At 38.0% G+C, this 17,420-nt stretch overlaps 1 protein-coding gene across 1 annotated transcript in view; it reads right to left on the bottom strand.

The window, feature by feature from the left end:
- Lrba (LPS responsive beige-like anchor protein) overlaps positions 1-17,420 on the bottom strand; it is a 540,702-nt gene that overhangs the window by 133,295 nt on the left and 389,987 nt on the right. The window contains exons 45-46 of the mRNA XM_051157393.1: positions 9,040-9,180; positions 7,932-8,051 (exon numbers count right to left, since the gene is read on the bottom strand). Of these exons, the coding sequence (XP_051013350.1) occupies positions 7,932-8,051; positions 9,040-9,180 (261 nt within the window). The remainder of the gene's footprint in view (positions 1-7,931; positions 8,052-9,039; positions 9,181-17,420) is intronic.

Below are 17,420 nucleotides of genomic sequence, written 5' to 3'. Positions count from 1 at the left end.
GAAGCCTCTATTCCTGTCTGCCACCCATGGACCTGTAGAAATACCCCCTACCAGGCAACCCACAACCACAGCAATTTCCTAACATTCAGAGAGCACAACAAAACCAGGAATGGAACACCCACCCAACCAAGACCAGAACAAATATCAACACCAAAAATCACCTCAATCATCCCAACCCCAGATACCTAGACACGAGCATAAACACATAATAATAGCCAGGACACTATGTCTCCACCAGAAACCAGTAATCCTACTGAGAAATGCAATATAACTTAAGGACAAAACAAAGATTCAAAATAGCAATGATGAATATGTTCGAGGATATTAAACTGGCTGTGAATAAAGCTATTAATGAAGTCTGTGAAAATAGTGGAATGAAATGAAGGAAATAGTTAAAGACATGAAAGTCAAAGCAGAATGACTAATGAAAATATAAATGAAGATAAAACCATAAAAGGGAATTTTAGAAAGTCAAACAAAAGCATCACAGGTTGAGTCTCACTGTCTTAGTTAGGGTGACTGTTGCTGTGACAACACACTATGACCAAAGCAACTTGAGAAGGAAAGCAGTTACTTATTTGTGCTTCCACATCACCATTCATAATTAAGTCAGGACAGGAACTCAAACAGGGCAGGACCTGGGGCAGGAGCTGATGCAGAGGCCATGGAGGGCTGCTGCTCACTTACTTGCTCCTGATGGCTTGCTCCACCTGCTTTCATATAGAACCCAGATCACCTGCTGAGGGATGGCATGACCCACAATGGGATGAGTGTTCCCACATCATTCACTAGTTAAGAAAATGTTTTACAGGCTTGCCTATAGCCAATCTTATGGAGGTGTTTTCTAACTTGAGGCTCTTTCCTCTCCAGGGACGCTAGCTTGTGTCAAGTGGACACAAAACTAGCCAGCACACCCATCAACACAGTACAAGACATGGAAGAGAGAATCTCAGGTGATGAAGACAAGATAGAAGAAATGGAAACATCAGTCAAAGAAAATGTTAAATCTAAAATAATTCAGGCATAAAACATCCAGGAAATCCGAGGCACTATAAAAATGTAAATCTACAAATACTAGGAATAGAGAAAGGAGAAGAAAACCAGGCCAAAGGCACAGAAAATATTTTCAACAAATGATAGAGAAGGAGGTGCCCACATAAAAGTGCAAGAAGCATACAAAACACCAAATACACAGAACCATAAGAGAATCCCCCACAACGTATAATAATCAAAATATCAAACTTACAGACTAAAGAAAGAATATTAAATTATAAAGTTCTCATTCTCAATGGAGACTCAAACAGCCAGAAGCACCTTGATCAAATAATGTTCTACAAACTCTAAAAGACCAGATACCAGCCTAGGCTGCTATACCCAGTGACACTATAAACCACAATAGAAAGATAAAGAAAACATTCCACAATAAAATGAAATGTAATTGGTACCTCTCTAAGAATCTGATTCTACAGAATTGAGATATTATTAAAAATATATTACAAGGAATATGTACAAGTAGGAAAATCCAAACTGAAGTAGATAAAAAAGAAATGAGAAGTAGGAAAGAAAATTAAAATAGTTCTCAGGGATGAAATAATTATGAACATGATGTAGCATATTTGTTTTCCCGATTATTTTGGCTCTAGAATTTTCTTGAAATTTTCTAAATTCCCTTGGTCTTGAAAATGTCCCTAGAATGTCATCTTTCTAAAAGACCAGATGCCTAGGGACCTAACGGTCTTCTCTTTGTGATTGACTCTTAGATAAATGTCCCAAGTGCTTGAAGACATCTAATTCCAGGCACCAGATACCGAAGCCACAGAGCGAAAGTCGATCTGAGTCCTGTCCACTTGTCTATCTTCCTAGGTCTACCAGAAACCTCATCATGGTTTCTGGTAACTGTACAACTTGTAACCCTAATGCAGTTTTATTCCAGGAGCACAAGCTGATGATAAATGCTTATTATTCTAATATAAGTGATTCAAATGACATCTTTAGGCTCTTTTTTTTTTTAATTTTTTTTATTAATTTATTCTTGTTACATCTCAATGTTTATCCCATCCCTTGTATCCTCCCATTCCCCCCCCCCCACATCTTTAGGCTCTTAAGTGTGGAGAAAATCCATATTTATTTTATTACTCGTCCTCCATTGGCCCCATGATATTCTAGCATGTGTGTGTGTGTGTGTGTGTGTGTGTGTGTTTGTGTGTGCGCGTGTATTTCTGACTACAGTTCCCCTCCTCCCCTCGCCAACCCACCCCTCCTCCGTTTCTCTTCAGAAAAGGGCATGGATATCAACCAGCCATGGCATACCAAGTTAAAAGTAAGACTAGGTACCTCCTTGTCTATTAAGGCTAGATGAGGCAACCCAGTAGGAGGAAAGAGCCAAAAAGGCAGACAACAAAGTAGAGACAGCCCCTGATCCCACTAGTAGGAGTTCTAAAAGTAGACCAAGCTACACAGCTGAAACGTGTACAGAGGGCCTAGGTCAGTCCCATGCAGGCTCCCTGGTTGTTAGTTCAGCCTGTCAGCCCCTATAAGCCCAGGTTAGTTGATTCTGTGGGTTTTCTTGTGGTGTCCTTGACCCCCTCTGGCTCCGACAATCCTTCCTCCCACTCTGCTGCAGGATTTCCCAAGCTCTGCCTAGTGTTTGACTTGTGGGTCTTTGCATCTGTTTCCGTCAATCGCTGGATGAAGCCTCTCTGATGACAACTGGGCTACGCACCAGTCTATAAGCAGAGCAGACTATCATTAGGAATTGTTTTCTACTCTAGTTCTATGGGCTCTCCAGCCTCTGGGTTCTGGCCCTCTAGGCAGTATCAAGGGTGAGGCCCCTCCCATGGCATGGGTCTCAAGTTGGACCGATCATTGGAATGCCACTCTCATAAGTTCTGTGCCACTTTTACTCAAGCAGATCTTGCAGGCAGGACAGATTGTAGGCAGACGGTCTTGCAGCTGGATTGGTGTCCCAATCCCTCCACTTGAAGTCTTGCCTGGTTAGGAGAAGGCCAGTTCAGGTTCCACATCCCCCACTGCTAGGAATCTTAGCTAGGGTCACCCTCATAGCTTCCTGAAAGTTTCCATTGTACTAAGTATCTAGTTTGTACCAAAGATTCCAGTAGAAGCTTCTTAAAATATATAATACACATGGAATCACTAAATAATGGGGGAGACACACCCCATATAGAAATTTCTTGCCAACTAAGTAAAACCTCCAGTGCCAGAAAAAGGTTATAGGTAATTGAGCCGCTGCCAAAAGGGCCCCATAGAAATACCTAAAAAACTCAGGGTATTGTCGAGGGTACTGGTTGCTCTCCATAAACTGATGGTGAAGCTCTCTTGCTGAAGACACAGGCCTATATATCTCATTGAATATGGTAAAGTCTAGCTGGTGCCTTCATCCCTACTGGTTATGGTACTGGAAGGTACTGTGCATGCTACCTGAGGATAAAGGTAAACACAGCTCAGCTCAAACCCCTTTGACTTACAGTAACTTGACTACAGATATGCTAGCACAACAGTGGCACAAAAATTGTGTGTAACCAACTACTATATGATTGTATTGAAGAGCCACTCTATGAGATGAAACACATGCCTGACAGGCTAGATATGAGTCTAGATTGGCCATGTACTTAGAGAGAAACCAAATTCTACTGTTGTGCTAACGGATCGTAGTAATAATTGACTTCTAAAGACATTCTGCTCTCTACACGTAGATCAGTGTCTCATGGAGCCATTATCAGAAAATGTTTCTCCTCCAGCATATGGGAACAAATATAGAGATCCACAAGTGGACAGTGCAGAGAGTGAAAGACTAGGAACACTTAGTCTTAAATGGGATGTATCCATCAAATCCTTCCCCTCAGGGCTCAAATAACTATGAAGAAAAGAAGGTGGAAAGATTATAAAAGCCAGTGGGGATGGGTGATAGCAAGAAAACGCTGTCTTCCAGGCACAAGAGGACTGACATGCATATGAACTCACAGAGACTGTAGCAGCATGCCTAAGGCCCGCATACACTGGCCAAGAAGCTACAGCCAACTGACAAACACTCACAGAGAAAACATTAGTTTCTCCAAGAGAATCTCACTATGTATACAAACCATACTTAAAGGCTTTATTCCCATCAGTAGAGAGCCAACGCAAAATAAACTTAAAGGTATAACTGGATACTATCTAATAGTGTTTCATTTTTGTTTTTAAATCTTACTGGTATTTTACTTGCATATTATGGTTTCAATAATGAGGTTTTAGACAGCGCGTGTGTTTGTGCCTGTGCACGCATTTGTTTGTCTTTTGTAATTGCCTCATTGTTTTCTTAAAGGAGACAGAAAGAAGGCCTTGAGTTGGAAGGCTGAGAAGTAGATGTGGGAGGAGATGAGGGAGAGAAAAACCCTGAGCAGAACATACTTTGTGAAAATAACTTTATTTTCAAACAAAGAAGAAGAAGACATGAATATTTGAGATAACAGTTTGGGGGAGTCCAATAGGAATGGAAGGAGGGAATGGACATAATCAGGATACATTGTATCCACGTGTAAACTACAGAATAAATAAATACAATAGTATGAATAAATATAACAGTAAGAGTAAATATAATAGCATGATAAAATATAACAGTATAAAAAACATAATGGCATGAATAAATATAATAGTATGAAAAGTATTTTCTGAGAGGAAAGTCTAGGATTTTATGAAAAAGAGACAGCAAAAACACAAGAATCTATCATGTACACTTTCCATCCATCTAAGCATAAGTAAAATATTCAGTTTTAGGAGAAACAGAAGCAGAAAGCCAAAGACATTCAATGCTTCTTCAATAACGAATGAGAAACAATTCTCAAAATTGTAACAATTCCAGTGTACATTTCAATAATCAAAATGAAGTACAAAGGTATAGCTTGGTCATGAGACTTAACAGATAAACAGTTCAGAGATTAAGGAGAAAATCCTAAAGTCTTCATTTGGGCAACAAAAATTCAGGTTCATCAATTTTTTTCAGTTATCCACCCAGATCTCTCATAACTTCCTCATAATTAAGTATGAAATAAAAGAGTTGGGAATAGAGGAATAGCAAATAGACTTCAACAACAGTTACTAAATCTCTTAACAATTTCCATCAAGTGTACCTAATCATCAACGGAAACTTATCTACTGAAGTCTTTTTTGCCAGGGTCCGTGCAAGAGGAACAGCAAAACAGCTCCACAACTCATGGAATGCGGCCCCCAGTTAGCAAACCCACGATGGGTGTGTCTTGGGGAGGCATAACCCTGAGATCTATGTGTCCTGAGGACTTCATGCTGTTATGGAGCATAGCTCTGCTTGTTACCTTTGTGGTCTTTATAATCCCCTTAATATGTGAGTTGTGTGAGTGCTATAAAGGGGGCTCCCAGCCCCTCACTGGGCACTGTCATTGGCATACGCAATAACAATGTTTGATCTCTTTCAGGCATTGCTGCTGGAGCAGATTAATGATTCAACCACCATCTCTGAAAACAACCTATGGATATAGATTGCTAACAATGACCACTACCCTTAGAAAGAATTTGGAAGACTAGATTGTTCAAGGTTAGGTAAAGATGATTTTGCTAGTGGCTTTGACATAGAAAGCATTAGGGATAGATAGATTGTTTAGCAAAGTAAGGTAAAGATGTTTTTGCTGTTGGCCCCGATGCAGGGGACAATTGAAGTTAATGGAAAGCACACTCTTATTAGTAAAGCTGGGGACATTCTGAGGCTGGCAAAGCAAGGACAACGGCCATAGCACCATTGGCTGACGCGACTCAAGCTGGGCTGGTGACTGAGGTGATGACTGATTTCCTTATTCTATTTTTCTGCCCTCAGCTTCCTATGATTTAATAAAACACATTAATGAGTGGATGAGCACCTTTAGGACTTAAAATAGACATGGCTGATTATTTTTATATAGGAATTTAGACTTGTGATTCCTTTAAGATCTTCATAAGATTGCTTCTTAAGATAATCGATTTCTTCTTTGTAACTGCAAATTGCAGCCTGCCAGTAAAGAAAAGCTAGCTGAGAAATTCCCTTGCTTGCTTATGCTCTGTTAATATGTAACAAGTTGCTTATGTACAAATGTATGTGGGTTCTCAGAAATAACTTGTTATTCACGTTTGTTTCTCACCCATAATACGTAAAGCACTTGGTCATGTGAAGGTATTGTGAAACATGATTTTCTTACTATACCCACTGTAATCATTTATTTAAAGAGAAATAGAGTGTAAACACCTTGTGTTTTTTTTTATACTGCTTCAAAGACTCTGTTGTGGTATAGAAACTGTGAAAGGAAAAGGATAAAGAAAAAAAAGGGAAAGGAGGAGCAGGAGGAAGAGAAGAAGAAGAAGAAGAAGAAGAAGAAGAAGAAGAAGAAGAAGAAGAAGAAGAAGAAGAAGAAGAAGAAGAAGATAGATAAGACTAAGGATAAGGATAAGGATGAAAATAAGAAGATAATAATAAAAGGAAGAAGAAACAGCTTGTTGAAACCTACCAACTGGAGTCTGTCTTACTTTATTATCTAGTGTAAGTGTGTGTGTGCGTGTGTGTGTGTGTACAGTTCCTTTCTCTCATTTTTCTTTCTTTTTTAGACGCTTGCCACCATCAGTGGAAGCCCCTGCTAGGAGCTATCAGCCCCAGCCCCAGCTTGCCACCATCAGTGGAAGCTATTGCTGGTAACTATCAGTTCCAGCCTGGATGGTTGCCCTCAGAGAAAGTCTACAGGGTCACCAGCCAGCCAGCCACAGGAGTCACACCCCACCTCAGTTTTCCCCAGTCGATGTCGAAGCTGAACTTTTATACTTTCAAAAAATATTTTAACTATTATTGCTGTTTTGGCATGATGTGTGTGTAGACGCACACATGTGGAGTTTAGAGGACAGCTCTGTGGAGAGTGGTGTCTCCTTCCATGGGTTCAGAGTCTTAAGTCAGGTGGTCCAGCTGATACCGCAAGCTGAGCCATCTAACCGGCCCAATACTGATGATTTTAAAGAGCACTTCATTCAGTAGTGTTTCAGAGTATATTACGAGATCAAAAAATCTTGATTGATGTTCTAATACAAAAGATTGTTTTTGCATATAATAGAATCTTCAACAAAGTATTTCTGACATAGCAATATTGTAATCTATAACATCAAATAAAATAGGAGAGTATACTTTATGCTGTGAAGCAGTACATCTAAGTTTGGCATTCCGTTATCACCCCACTATTTATTTTATAAGTGTTCTATAGTAATGCATACATAGTAATATAACTTTTCTTCTTTCAAATGCCTATTTCTTGTGCGGTACTTTTTCTCCCTGCATGGTAGGACTGCTTATGTACATGTTCTATTATTGTATAAGACCGGCAGGGGACTGAAACCAATAGGTGCAGCTGGTTACTCTTTAACAGCACCCAATCCAATTCCTTACAGAGTCATTACATCAAGGAAATCAATCACTGGACTTCTAAGGATAGAAGCACAAGTCTAGTGAGGATTATATTAGCTGTAATAGTGATTATTTTAAGAAAAGAGCTTTGAGGAATCCAAGAAAATATGCCTGAGATCTTTCCTGTTTTCAGACATTGGTAATTTTCTTCATTATGCTTGGAACTGTGTGCAGCAGGCTGCTTATGTACATATAATTCAAATGATGTGGGGAAGAGGAAAAACACTCTATAATAAAAATTTTCCAGCTAGTGAGATGAAAGACACTCAGATGAGCAGACAGGCAGAAACACACACACACACACACACACACACACACACACACACACACACGTCTTGGGCACTAGTTCTTAGACATTTAATTCAGGTTCCATTCTCTGAGGTCCACTGTCCACAAACATGGCTGGATCAGGGCAGAGCAATAGTGAACATTCACTCAAGAAGAAACAAACTGGCTGTAAGAACCAAAAACTGAAATGTTTCTGTACCTTAATGTCAGATGTATCACGCTGACTGTTTCGCCATGCTCTGGAAACAGATGAGAAGGTCCTATCTGCATGGTCAAATTTCCCTCCTTGCAAATTTAGAAAGTAAGTTGTAAAGGGCTCCTAAAAAAGTAATAAGTCAAAAACTTTTTATGTTCTTTCAGATATTTAGAAATCTTTATATCTACATTTTTAGCTAATAGTAGTCATTAGTAATATGCCCAATGGATAAAATGTAAGTTACAGCCAAATTTTTACATTATAGTTCTAAATTTTTCTTCAATGTTTCTGTGCCTTCAAAATCTTAGTATCTGTAATATGTTCATCACCTTCCTTCCTTGCCAAGAATAGATTGCTAATAGCATTTAGACATGAATTAGATGCGTTTGCTTCATTGTTCAGGAAATAGTACAATATGTAATTTCTCTATTGTTATAGCTGGCTCACAATTTATGATTAAGACAAGAAAAATGTTTGGAAGGTTTAAAAGCCTCCTCTTAGTTAAAGAACACTTAAACACATATTAGTGGGTAATTGCTTGGCAGCAGCTAAGCCTGTAAATTACCTCTAAGCCTTATGTCTGTCCATACTCTTGTAACAAGCTTTAATTAATGATGTGCTGCTGCTAATGCTTCCCAAAGAAACTACTTTTTAGCACATGAATCACCTTTCAATTTTATAGAAACATTTCTTGTTTAACTAATGTTATCAATACAAAACAGAGCTGGTTATTTGAAAACACATCTTACTCTATTTGGAGCAATGTAACTACCAGAATGTATAAATATATGTTAATGAAACCTTAGTTATTTCTTATTTTAACAAGCTGCATTTGAACAGAACCCAGCTGATCCGGTGTGATAGGCATCATCTGAAGACACAGATGTGAAAAAGATACACGATTCTAAAGAGAATATTTTTATGCTTATGGTAGAGAACACTGGCAAGCGCGCGTGCACACACACATACACACACACACACACACACTTAAAAGCTCAATTGTTTAAAACTATTTTCAATATTCAAAAAATGCTGATGATTTCCAATCATTGCACATTCTCCAAAACACTGGGTTTATTTAGTCACGGCCTATTATTCAAATTGAACTTACTATTCTTAGAAGCCATGCGAGGACAAAACTTGCAGTTGAGTAATGAGTACCATAGTGGAACTTTGGAACTTGATCATCTTCCCATGACTCAAATCGCTCGGCAAAGAATGCTGCTCTTTTGGGATTCAAAGCTCCTATTGGCTGCCATTTGAGGGAGAGAAAGAAATATAAATGTAATTATCCTGTATTTCTTCCATTCTTTTAAGATTATCCTGTAAGTATGCATGAAATAGAATTTAAATCTAAATGTATTTTCAGTTAGAAAAATAACAGTGTCTATACTCAAAGGAAAAAAATAGGGAAATTTTCACTTTTTTTCAGCATGGCTAAACATACAGATAACTAAGTGTGTGGGTAAGCCTGTCATTTCTGTTACACACAGTTTTTTAATAAATCAATCCCAAAAGTAAACTCACATAAAATAAGCTTGAGCTGCACCATACTTTAGGAAGTACCTATAATTAGAAGCAACAACCAGAAACATCTTGGAGCTAGGGGAGTTACCTCTGTCTCTGAGAAGAGGATGGAAGGAAGCTGCGAAGAGGGGCTGAATGCAGAGCAAAGAGATTGTAAGAGAAACGGAGGAAGATTCCATTAGAACTTTCCAATAACGTAAGCTGAACAAAATGAAGACAGTGAGCTGTGGTGGTGGTTCGATTGGTGAAATCTTGCATTGCAAGCATTAGGATTTCAATTCAGATCTCAAGCAGCCACGAAAAAGCTGAGCAACATGACATATACCTGTAATTCTAATGCTGACGAGACAGAGAGGCACATCCCTGGAGCTTGCTGGAAAGCCAGCCCAGCCTAGTCACTGAGCTTCCATTTCAGTAAGAGACCATGCCTCAAAAAATAAGGTAGAAAGAGACAGAGGAAGACAGGCAACATCCACTTCTAGCCTACAAGTGCCTGCATGAATTAACATCATCATCAACAGCAAGAACAAAAATCCAAGAAATAGTAAGGACATTAAGATCTACTGTATAACAAAGCATTTTAACAGAAGTTCCAGAATCAGTAAAGCTCACGGCTGGTCAGAAGCTTGTTTTGGAAGATAAAGTGAGAACATACCTATCAGTCCTTCTAGCCATGCATGGCAGCCCTCAATGAATGCTATTATTTTTTAAATAATCTTTTAGAACTAAGGTAAGAGAGTTTAAACACAGCAATTGCCTATAAAGTATCCAGCACATTGCTTGACACAGGCATGAAATGGCTGGTGCTATTCAGGGAATAAACAAACTATATAAACCATGAGCTACACGCTGACATTTTCTTAAGGAAGACAGAGTATGCTTGCAACTCTCAAAAGGGCCTACAGCTCTAAGAATGCTAAGATCAAGTGCATTAAATTACAATTCAGTTTATGGAAACATTCTGAACTGTAGAAAATCTCCACTCTTCACTCAAAATGTAAATACCAATTCAAAAATAACTTCCCTAATGAGATACCAAATTATTTAATATCTCTTAGGAAATTTTATGTTATTCATATTTATAACGCCAAGAAAATACCTGACTATTCCTGATAAACTAAAATAAATAACATTAGTTTAAAATAGATATATTCAGAAGTCTGACAATACTTTTCATATTGTTATTGTAATAAGCAGCGTTTTCAAGTCATTGCCTTGGCTGTACTTCTTAACCGCTTAGGTATTTTACCTTCAAACTGTTGGTAATTGGCATCATTCTCCTTCAACAGTGTCTTGTTTCTGAAGAATGGTGTTTTATATTATCAGTTTTTACTTCACAAGATCATTTTTAAAAACATTTAATTGATTACTATTTTAAGTCAGTGTCATTTTACTAATTTAAAACTGCCTTCTTTTAAACTATTAGTTTCAGTGCTAAAGAATTATATCTGACTTACTAAATATATGGTAAGAATCAAATTCATTCCAGGAATTCTTTCTTTGTTACAGAACCAGCGTGGATGGCCTTTCAATGTGTTTTAGCTGTTATCCCTAAAGACAGCCATGTAAAAGGAAGAAAAGAAATAAAATCACTAGAAGACAAATTATATGAATTAAAAATAGAATCAATGTGCCTTTTGTATAGTTCAGCAGCATATTAAGTGTACACTTTATCTGCTCCTATTTTTATTACTCTCCAAGTGAGTGCCTCAGTGAATCAATAGTTATAGAATCACATTTCTTGAATATAATGCTAAGACCAATTAGGATTGATTTCACTAGCGTCTGAAAGAAGAGGCATCATAGTGAGATCCATGTAGGCAGAGCTCACAGTATCGATTCTGGCTGGCACTGTCACAGTTGGTTTCTGAGGCCTGCTACAGGACAGCTATCAAGACATACCACATTTATTTGCAAGCGTATAAAAAAAGAAGTCACCAAATAAAAGAAGGTTTTAAAAACAGGGAGCAGTGTAGCTGTGCAGTGACAGTGATACACTATCAGCTTACTCAGAGAAGTTACAGTGGGAATACACACATTGAATTATACATTACGGGAAAGCACTGATTTATTGTGGTAATAACATCCACCTCATTAAAAGATTCTGCTTTGCTGCAGTTGGAAGGCTACATATTGTTTACTGCTATAAATTAATGGCAGTGCAAAGAGGGCTGTGGAACCATCCTAACAATAGATCTGTAATGACAGTGCTGTATATCACGGCTTCCTCAGCAGCTTCATAATAAAATGGAGACAATGTATTGAGCTAATACATTCTACCATGCTGGCCCATATTTTTCTGACAACTGCTTTAAAAGATGAGCCGAATGCAACTATGTTATAATGCTGCAAAACATTTAACTAAGCAAGAGTCAGACACCAAAGTGCATCACAGCACTTTAAAAACGATGTCTAAACTAGCATTTCAAGCTGTTTATTCATCTATGAAGAAGAGCTAAAAGTTAATGCTGACGGCTCCTCTTACTTATCTGTTTTATTATGGATAGCAATTGCCAGGCAGTTCAGGAAGATGTCTGTCTTGCACTCTAATCTCATATTGAATTCTGTGTACAATTTAACCTACTTGACAGGATATTATTTTTAATCAACAAAATTTTAAAGGAAGAAATAAAAAATACTGGCATTTAAAACTGGCCATAACTTCTTGGTAACAATAAACAAAAAAATATTGATTAAAGGATGCAAAAATGCATATAATTCAAGTTCATTATAAAACAAATCTAAATATCATTAGGACATGGAAAAATAAACACAAAAATAAAAAATTTAAGCCCTATAAAATAAAAGTAAAACAGCAGGTGAAAGTAAAATAAAAACAGTAATTTGAAATTTAGAGTATCAGAACTAATAATTATGTAAGAATGGAAATAAAAATTGTAATAAAGTAGAAAACAAATTTCTTAAAAAATGATAGAGCAAAGTGACAAGACTTATAGTCTGGACAATATGTCAGTAATTTCATACAAACACCAAGGTGGCATCTCTGGTAGGGTGATGAGTATCCTGTTAATGAGGCAGACACAGGATTTATAAAATGAGAGTGTTTAAATCAGTTTCGTAAGCTTATTAGAATAAAAATATATTTCCCTACCTTATTGAGAAGCATTTTTGCTAATTAGCAAAAAATGCTCCATGTAAAGCAGCCAGCTCAGTTCCGGCACAGAGAAAGTTATTCTTCTCAATTATTTTTGTTCTGAGCTTATTTAATCAGGGATATTTAAGAAAAAAGGTCATCAATCAAGCTTGATGATGAAACATTATAATTCCTACAGTGAGGCAGGATGAAAGCACCACTGGGCATCACTGGGGCCTCCCTGTTTGCTAGGTTCCCTCACCACAGTGGTATTTCCACACGTAAACTCACTTTTCAAAGATCTAGGCATATAAATAATTTATTTGAAAATATCAAAGCAAGTGAAGCTCATCCTTTATCACATTAATGAAAAACCAGTTTTGATTTCCTAAGACTTCACTGACTCTTAACTATCAGAAAAAGTAGCTTCTTTTTCTTTTCTTCAAATTTTGAGAACTCTAACTGGAAGTTACTTAATAAAATAATATTTCCAGATTGAATTTTGTAACTGATAAAACCTGATTATTTATTCACACACGCTAATATATGTGAGTTATGTATACTACTTTGAAATGAAGTAGAAAGTAATTTAGCTCAAAAATCAATTTCAGTCTTAGTGACCTGAATGTAAGACTGTTTTTATCCACCCGAATCTTGTGTGCTAGATGGTGTTTTCCCCAACCCCAACAGCTTCTGTTACGTCATAGGCTGGCAGCATCATTCCTTCCTTCCCTCTGACATTTATGTATGAACTGCTGCAGCTGATAGTCAACCTTTCAGGAGTGACAGTCCACAAACTCCAGGACCATGTTTGTAGCACTGAGGCCAAGACAGTCACGAAGAATTGGCAAGAAACCTCAGAAATCCTATATTGCAGAGATTTGTTTAAATGAACCTTCTGAAATCCACAAGTCGTAGACTTTTATGCACCTTATAGTGTAATTGTTCTTGAGAGAAACTTTTAAGAGAAAGTTAAAGAGAGAGGAAAACTGGTATGGAGCACATTGCAGAAGTAACTGCCCTGAAAGAGTTAAAGAATGCTATTTTGCAAAGATCCATTTTTGTGGTGCACAGAACGGTGGAAAGGTGTCAAACAGGGAAAGGGTTCCAGAAGGGAACACAAGTGACCACTACAGCTCTGCTTAGGATCATGATGATCTCCTGAAAGCCATCCCACATTGTCATGTACATGCGGTATGGCTGGAAAACCGGAATCGGCGCACAAGCAGAGCTTATCTGCTTCTAAAAGTAGAGCGTGCCAGCACACACTGATAGGGAGTCGCTGTAGGGTGAAGGCGAAACACTAGCTTAGAACAGGAAAACTGGTGAATCCACAGTTCTCTCTCTACATTTAATGATGGTGATGGTAAATGTCAAAATATTAAGGGCAAGGTATTTGGTGTATATAAACAGATTAAGGCTTGAGGTTTAGAGAATAGTAAAGGAAATGTTACATGAAAAAAAAAGTCAGTGATTTGTAATTATTTGGTTGGGGAATATTCTAGGAAGTAGGTAGATAGGCCCCCAAAGATGCTCTACACGATGACAATCTTCTGTTTGTTGGATACAAATGAAGATTAGCTATCAGAATCTTCAATAAATTAACCCACTATCTTCAAAAACAGTTCTGTCACACCTAGGCTTATAGCCACCCTCCATTCTGCAGGTGTGAAAATGCTGAGTCTGGGAGAAATGGCTGGTCATCTGCTTAGTGGCAGCAGAGAGACAGGGCCCTGGGACCAGGGGATAGTAGCATGCACCTCAAATTCTAGCAGTTAAAGCAGTTAGAAAGTGAAACTGACTGGCCGACTTCTGTGGGTTCAGGGTCAGCCTGGTCAACACAGTGAGGTCCAGGCCAGCCAGGGCTACACATTGAGACCCATGTCTTAAAAAAGAAAGAAAGAAGTTAAGACATACTACTTGAAAGTCTGTATCAGGGCTTCTAAAAGAGAGTGCCAGCACATACTCACAGAGAAGGCAAAGCACGAGTTTAGAACAGGAAAACTGGCACATCCACTGTTCTCTCACGGTTTCTACCGTATAATGAAGTAGCCAGCTCCAAAACATGTTGTTAAGGTATTTCTTCCACTTATGTACTATCTGGGGAAGCACTTTAGGAGACGGCATCACAAATAGAAAAATGCATATTTTTATCTTGAGGACACTTAAGACATGCTTAAAATGGTTTTTATAAAAAAATATGTAGTTATTAATGTCTCCTATTCTTTCCTTTTAACTTTGATAACTGTGTACCGCACCAGTGAACCCAAATGAGCCAGGAACCTATGTGTTGTTGGGGCTTCCTACAACCACGCTTAACAGGTCTTCAGGTTGCAGCCCATCTGCCTTTCAGGACACAAAATAAACAAAGAGACTTTGTTATTCAGGCCACAGTGCATGGTAGGAAGCACAACTGCTTTATCTTAGTTTGAGCATCTTCTGCACCTAAGTGGCATATATAACAAGCTTGGTCATCATTTTTACACAATCTTGGCTTATAGGGTGTTTTGTCACATGTTATATATGCCAGAGATGGCTTGGTACTTATCTTCAAACACCTAGGCTTTATTTAATATTGTCAAGAAAAAAAAATTCCATCAGCATGCTTCTGTAGCTTTTAGAGTTAACAAATAAGCACTCTGCCTTTCAGTAACAGGGATATTTTTAATCCCTTGAAAACACATTATACACTGTGCATTAAAATATAACCACTATCCCTTATAATTTAATAAAGACATCTTGGGAAAAATAAAAGTATTCCAGTTTACTTATGGTGCCTATGGAGAATTCAAATCATTTCAAACATTCAAAATGCTAGATTCAGGAGCTAATGCCACTACACACCTGCTTTATTCAGCTTCAGTCAGTATTACGGGGACCACTCTTACTAATGTTCTTAATCTGAGTCTGAGAAAGTCACATGAGCTGATGAATATAATATGGTTGGAACAATGCAAGTCCTGAGGTAAATGCCAAGAACAGCCCAAGTAACAATCCTAACCCTAAATATAATTTATAAAAAATGTTTTAAAATAATTATAAAATAGTAAAGAGAAAAGGGGTACAATGTTGATAAAAATATTAATTTGCACATAAATACAACTATTCATCTTCAGAACCAACTTAAGACCATTAAAATCAAGTAATTTAATAAATGTTAATAGTTCTAAGTAGTTCAATAGCTTACATACATAGCCGAGTAACAAAAACAGAAGAGGAAAATGGGCTTCAGACTAATAAGAAGAGGCTGTTGCCCATTTGGACTGGAGAGACTATTACATTTTGGGGAAAATGTTAAAAATCACCATAACACAGACTATAGCTAAGGCGTTAGCTTGGTGGGTAAAGTGCTTGTTGCGCGAGCCTGATGCCCAAGTTAGGGTCCAAGGGGCAGCGAAAAGCTGGACACAGTAGTCCATGCACCTGTACTCGCAGCAAACCTCTACAGAGACACGGGAGAAGACTGCAGAAGAAGCCCTGAACTTCAAAAGTCTACTAGTCTGGCATATGCCATAGTGAACAAGAAGGATGCTGCAGAAAGCAAGGTGAGTGGTGAAGGCTGATGCCTGTGGCTGTCCTCTGCTCTCCACGTGGGGGTGCAGGCACACCGCCCTTCTGCCCACCCCAAGATTTAAAATGGTAAGAGAACAGTAGTACAAGCTGGAAATGCCAACACACAGGTAAGCACCTGAGCTGTATACTAGCCGAGGAGCCGAAGACCACTGCAGGCTGCTGAGAAAGGAAGAGTCACTTGGCTTTAGGGCATGGACCCTCGTAGGCTGCCCATGCTCCACAGAAGGACCCATACCTAGAAGTATATGGGTAATGCAAATAAGATTTGGGGACTAGGCCAAGCGTGGTGACGCACACCTTTAATCCTAGCACTTGGGAGGCAGAGGCCTGTGACTCCAGGCTAGCCTGGTCTACAAAAGGGAGTCTAGGACAGCTAAGGCCACACAGGGAAATCCTGTCTCGAAAAACCAGAAAGAAAAAAAAAATTTCTGGGCCATTAAAAACAAAATAAAACAGGACATGAAATTTGGAAAGGTTGGGAAAATGTGGATAGTTCAAGAAGGAAGGGGTGTGGGTAAAGATAATCAACATATTGTGTGTTTAAAACCTTTGAAGAATTAACAAAAATACTGTATTTGTCAAAAGAAGCTGAGTTATAAGGCATCACTTATAGGTTCTGCGCATTCAGAGAACTGTGACTAATTCACCATCCCTAGAGGCAATATACTTAAGTCAGTAGTTATAAAAACAGGCAACAAAAGATTTCGTCCATCATGCTTAAGAGAAGAGCTTGGGTTGAAGAACTAGACGCCTTGAAGCACTATCACCAGTTATTCCATTTTAAGGTCAATTAAAAAAAAAAAGCAAACTTAAAAATGATTATTTACACTTACCTCTGTTTTTCATGTGCTTTAATATGGAGCACTTACATTTTTATTTAATATCAATATTTAAATTATAATCACTTATAAAAACAGATTGTAACATCTTATGAGCTGTCTCAATCCCTCTTCCAAATGAAGAACCTTTTAAAACGACTCTAAACGTTTTATAATTTAAGATCATGATAAGTTACTTTAAAATACATAGATGTCAAAAAGCACATTAGCTAAGAATTTTGAGAATGAAAATAATAACACCTAGGCTAAAAATTCTGAGAATGAAAATGGTGACCTTTTTTCCAAAATATTTTGTAGTTTTAAAACTGAGTTGAGTGTTTTCTATTAAAAGGAAACTGGGGTCCTTAAATAAATGGCTCATTCTAATTCTAGGGCAGGCAGTGAATAGAACACTCTGGGGCACTGTGTGCCACAAGAAAACGGAGCCGTCATATATTAACAGGGGTATTAGTTGGTCTT

This window comes from Acomys russatus, chromosome 15, assembly GCF_903995435.1.
Source record: "Acomys russatus chromosome 15, mAcoRus1.1, whole genome shotgun sequence".
Lineage (NCBI taxonomy): Eukaryota > Metazoa > Chordata > Mammalia > Rodentia > Muridae > Acomys > Acomys russatus.
This window is presented reverse-complemented; position numbering and strand designations above follow the sequence as displayed.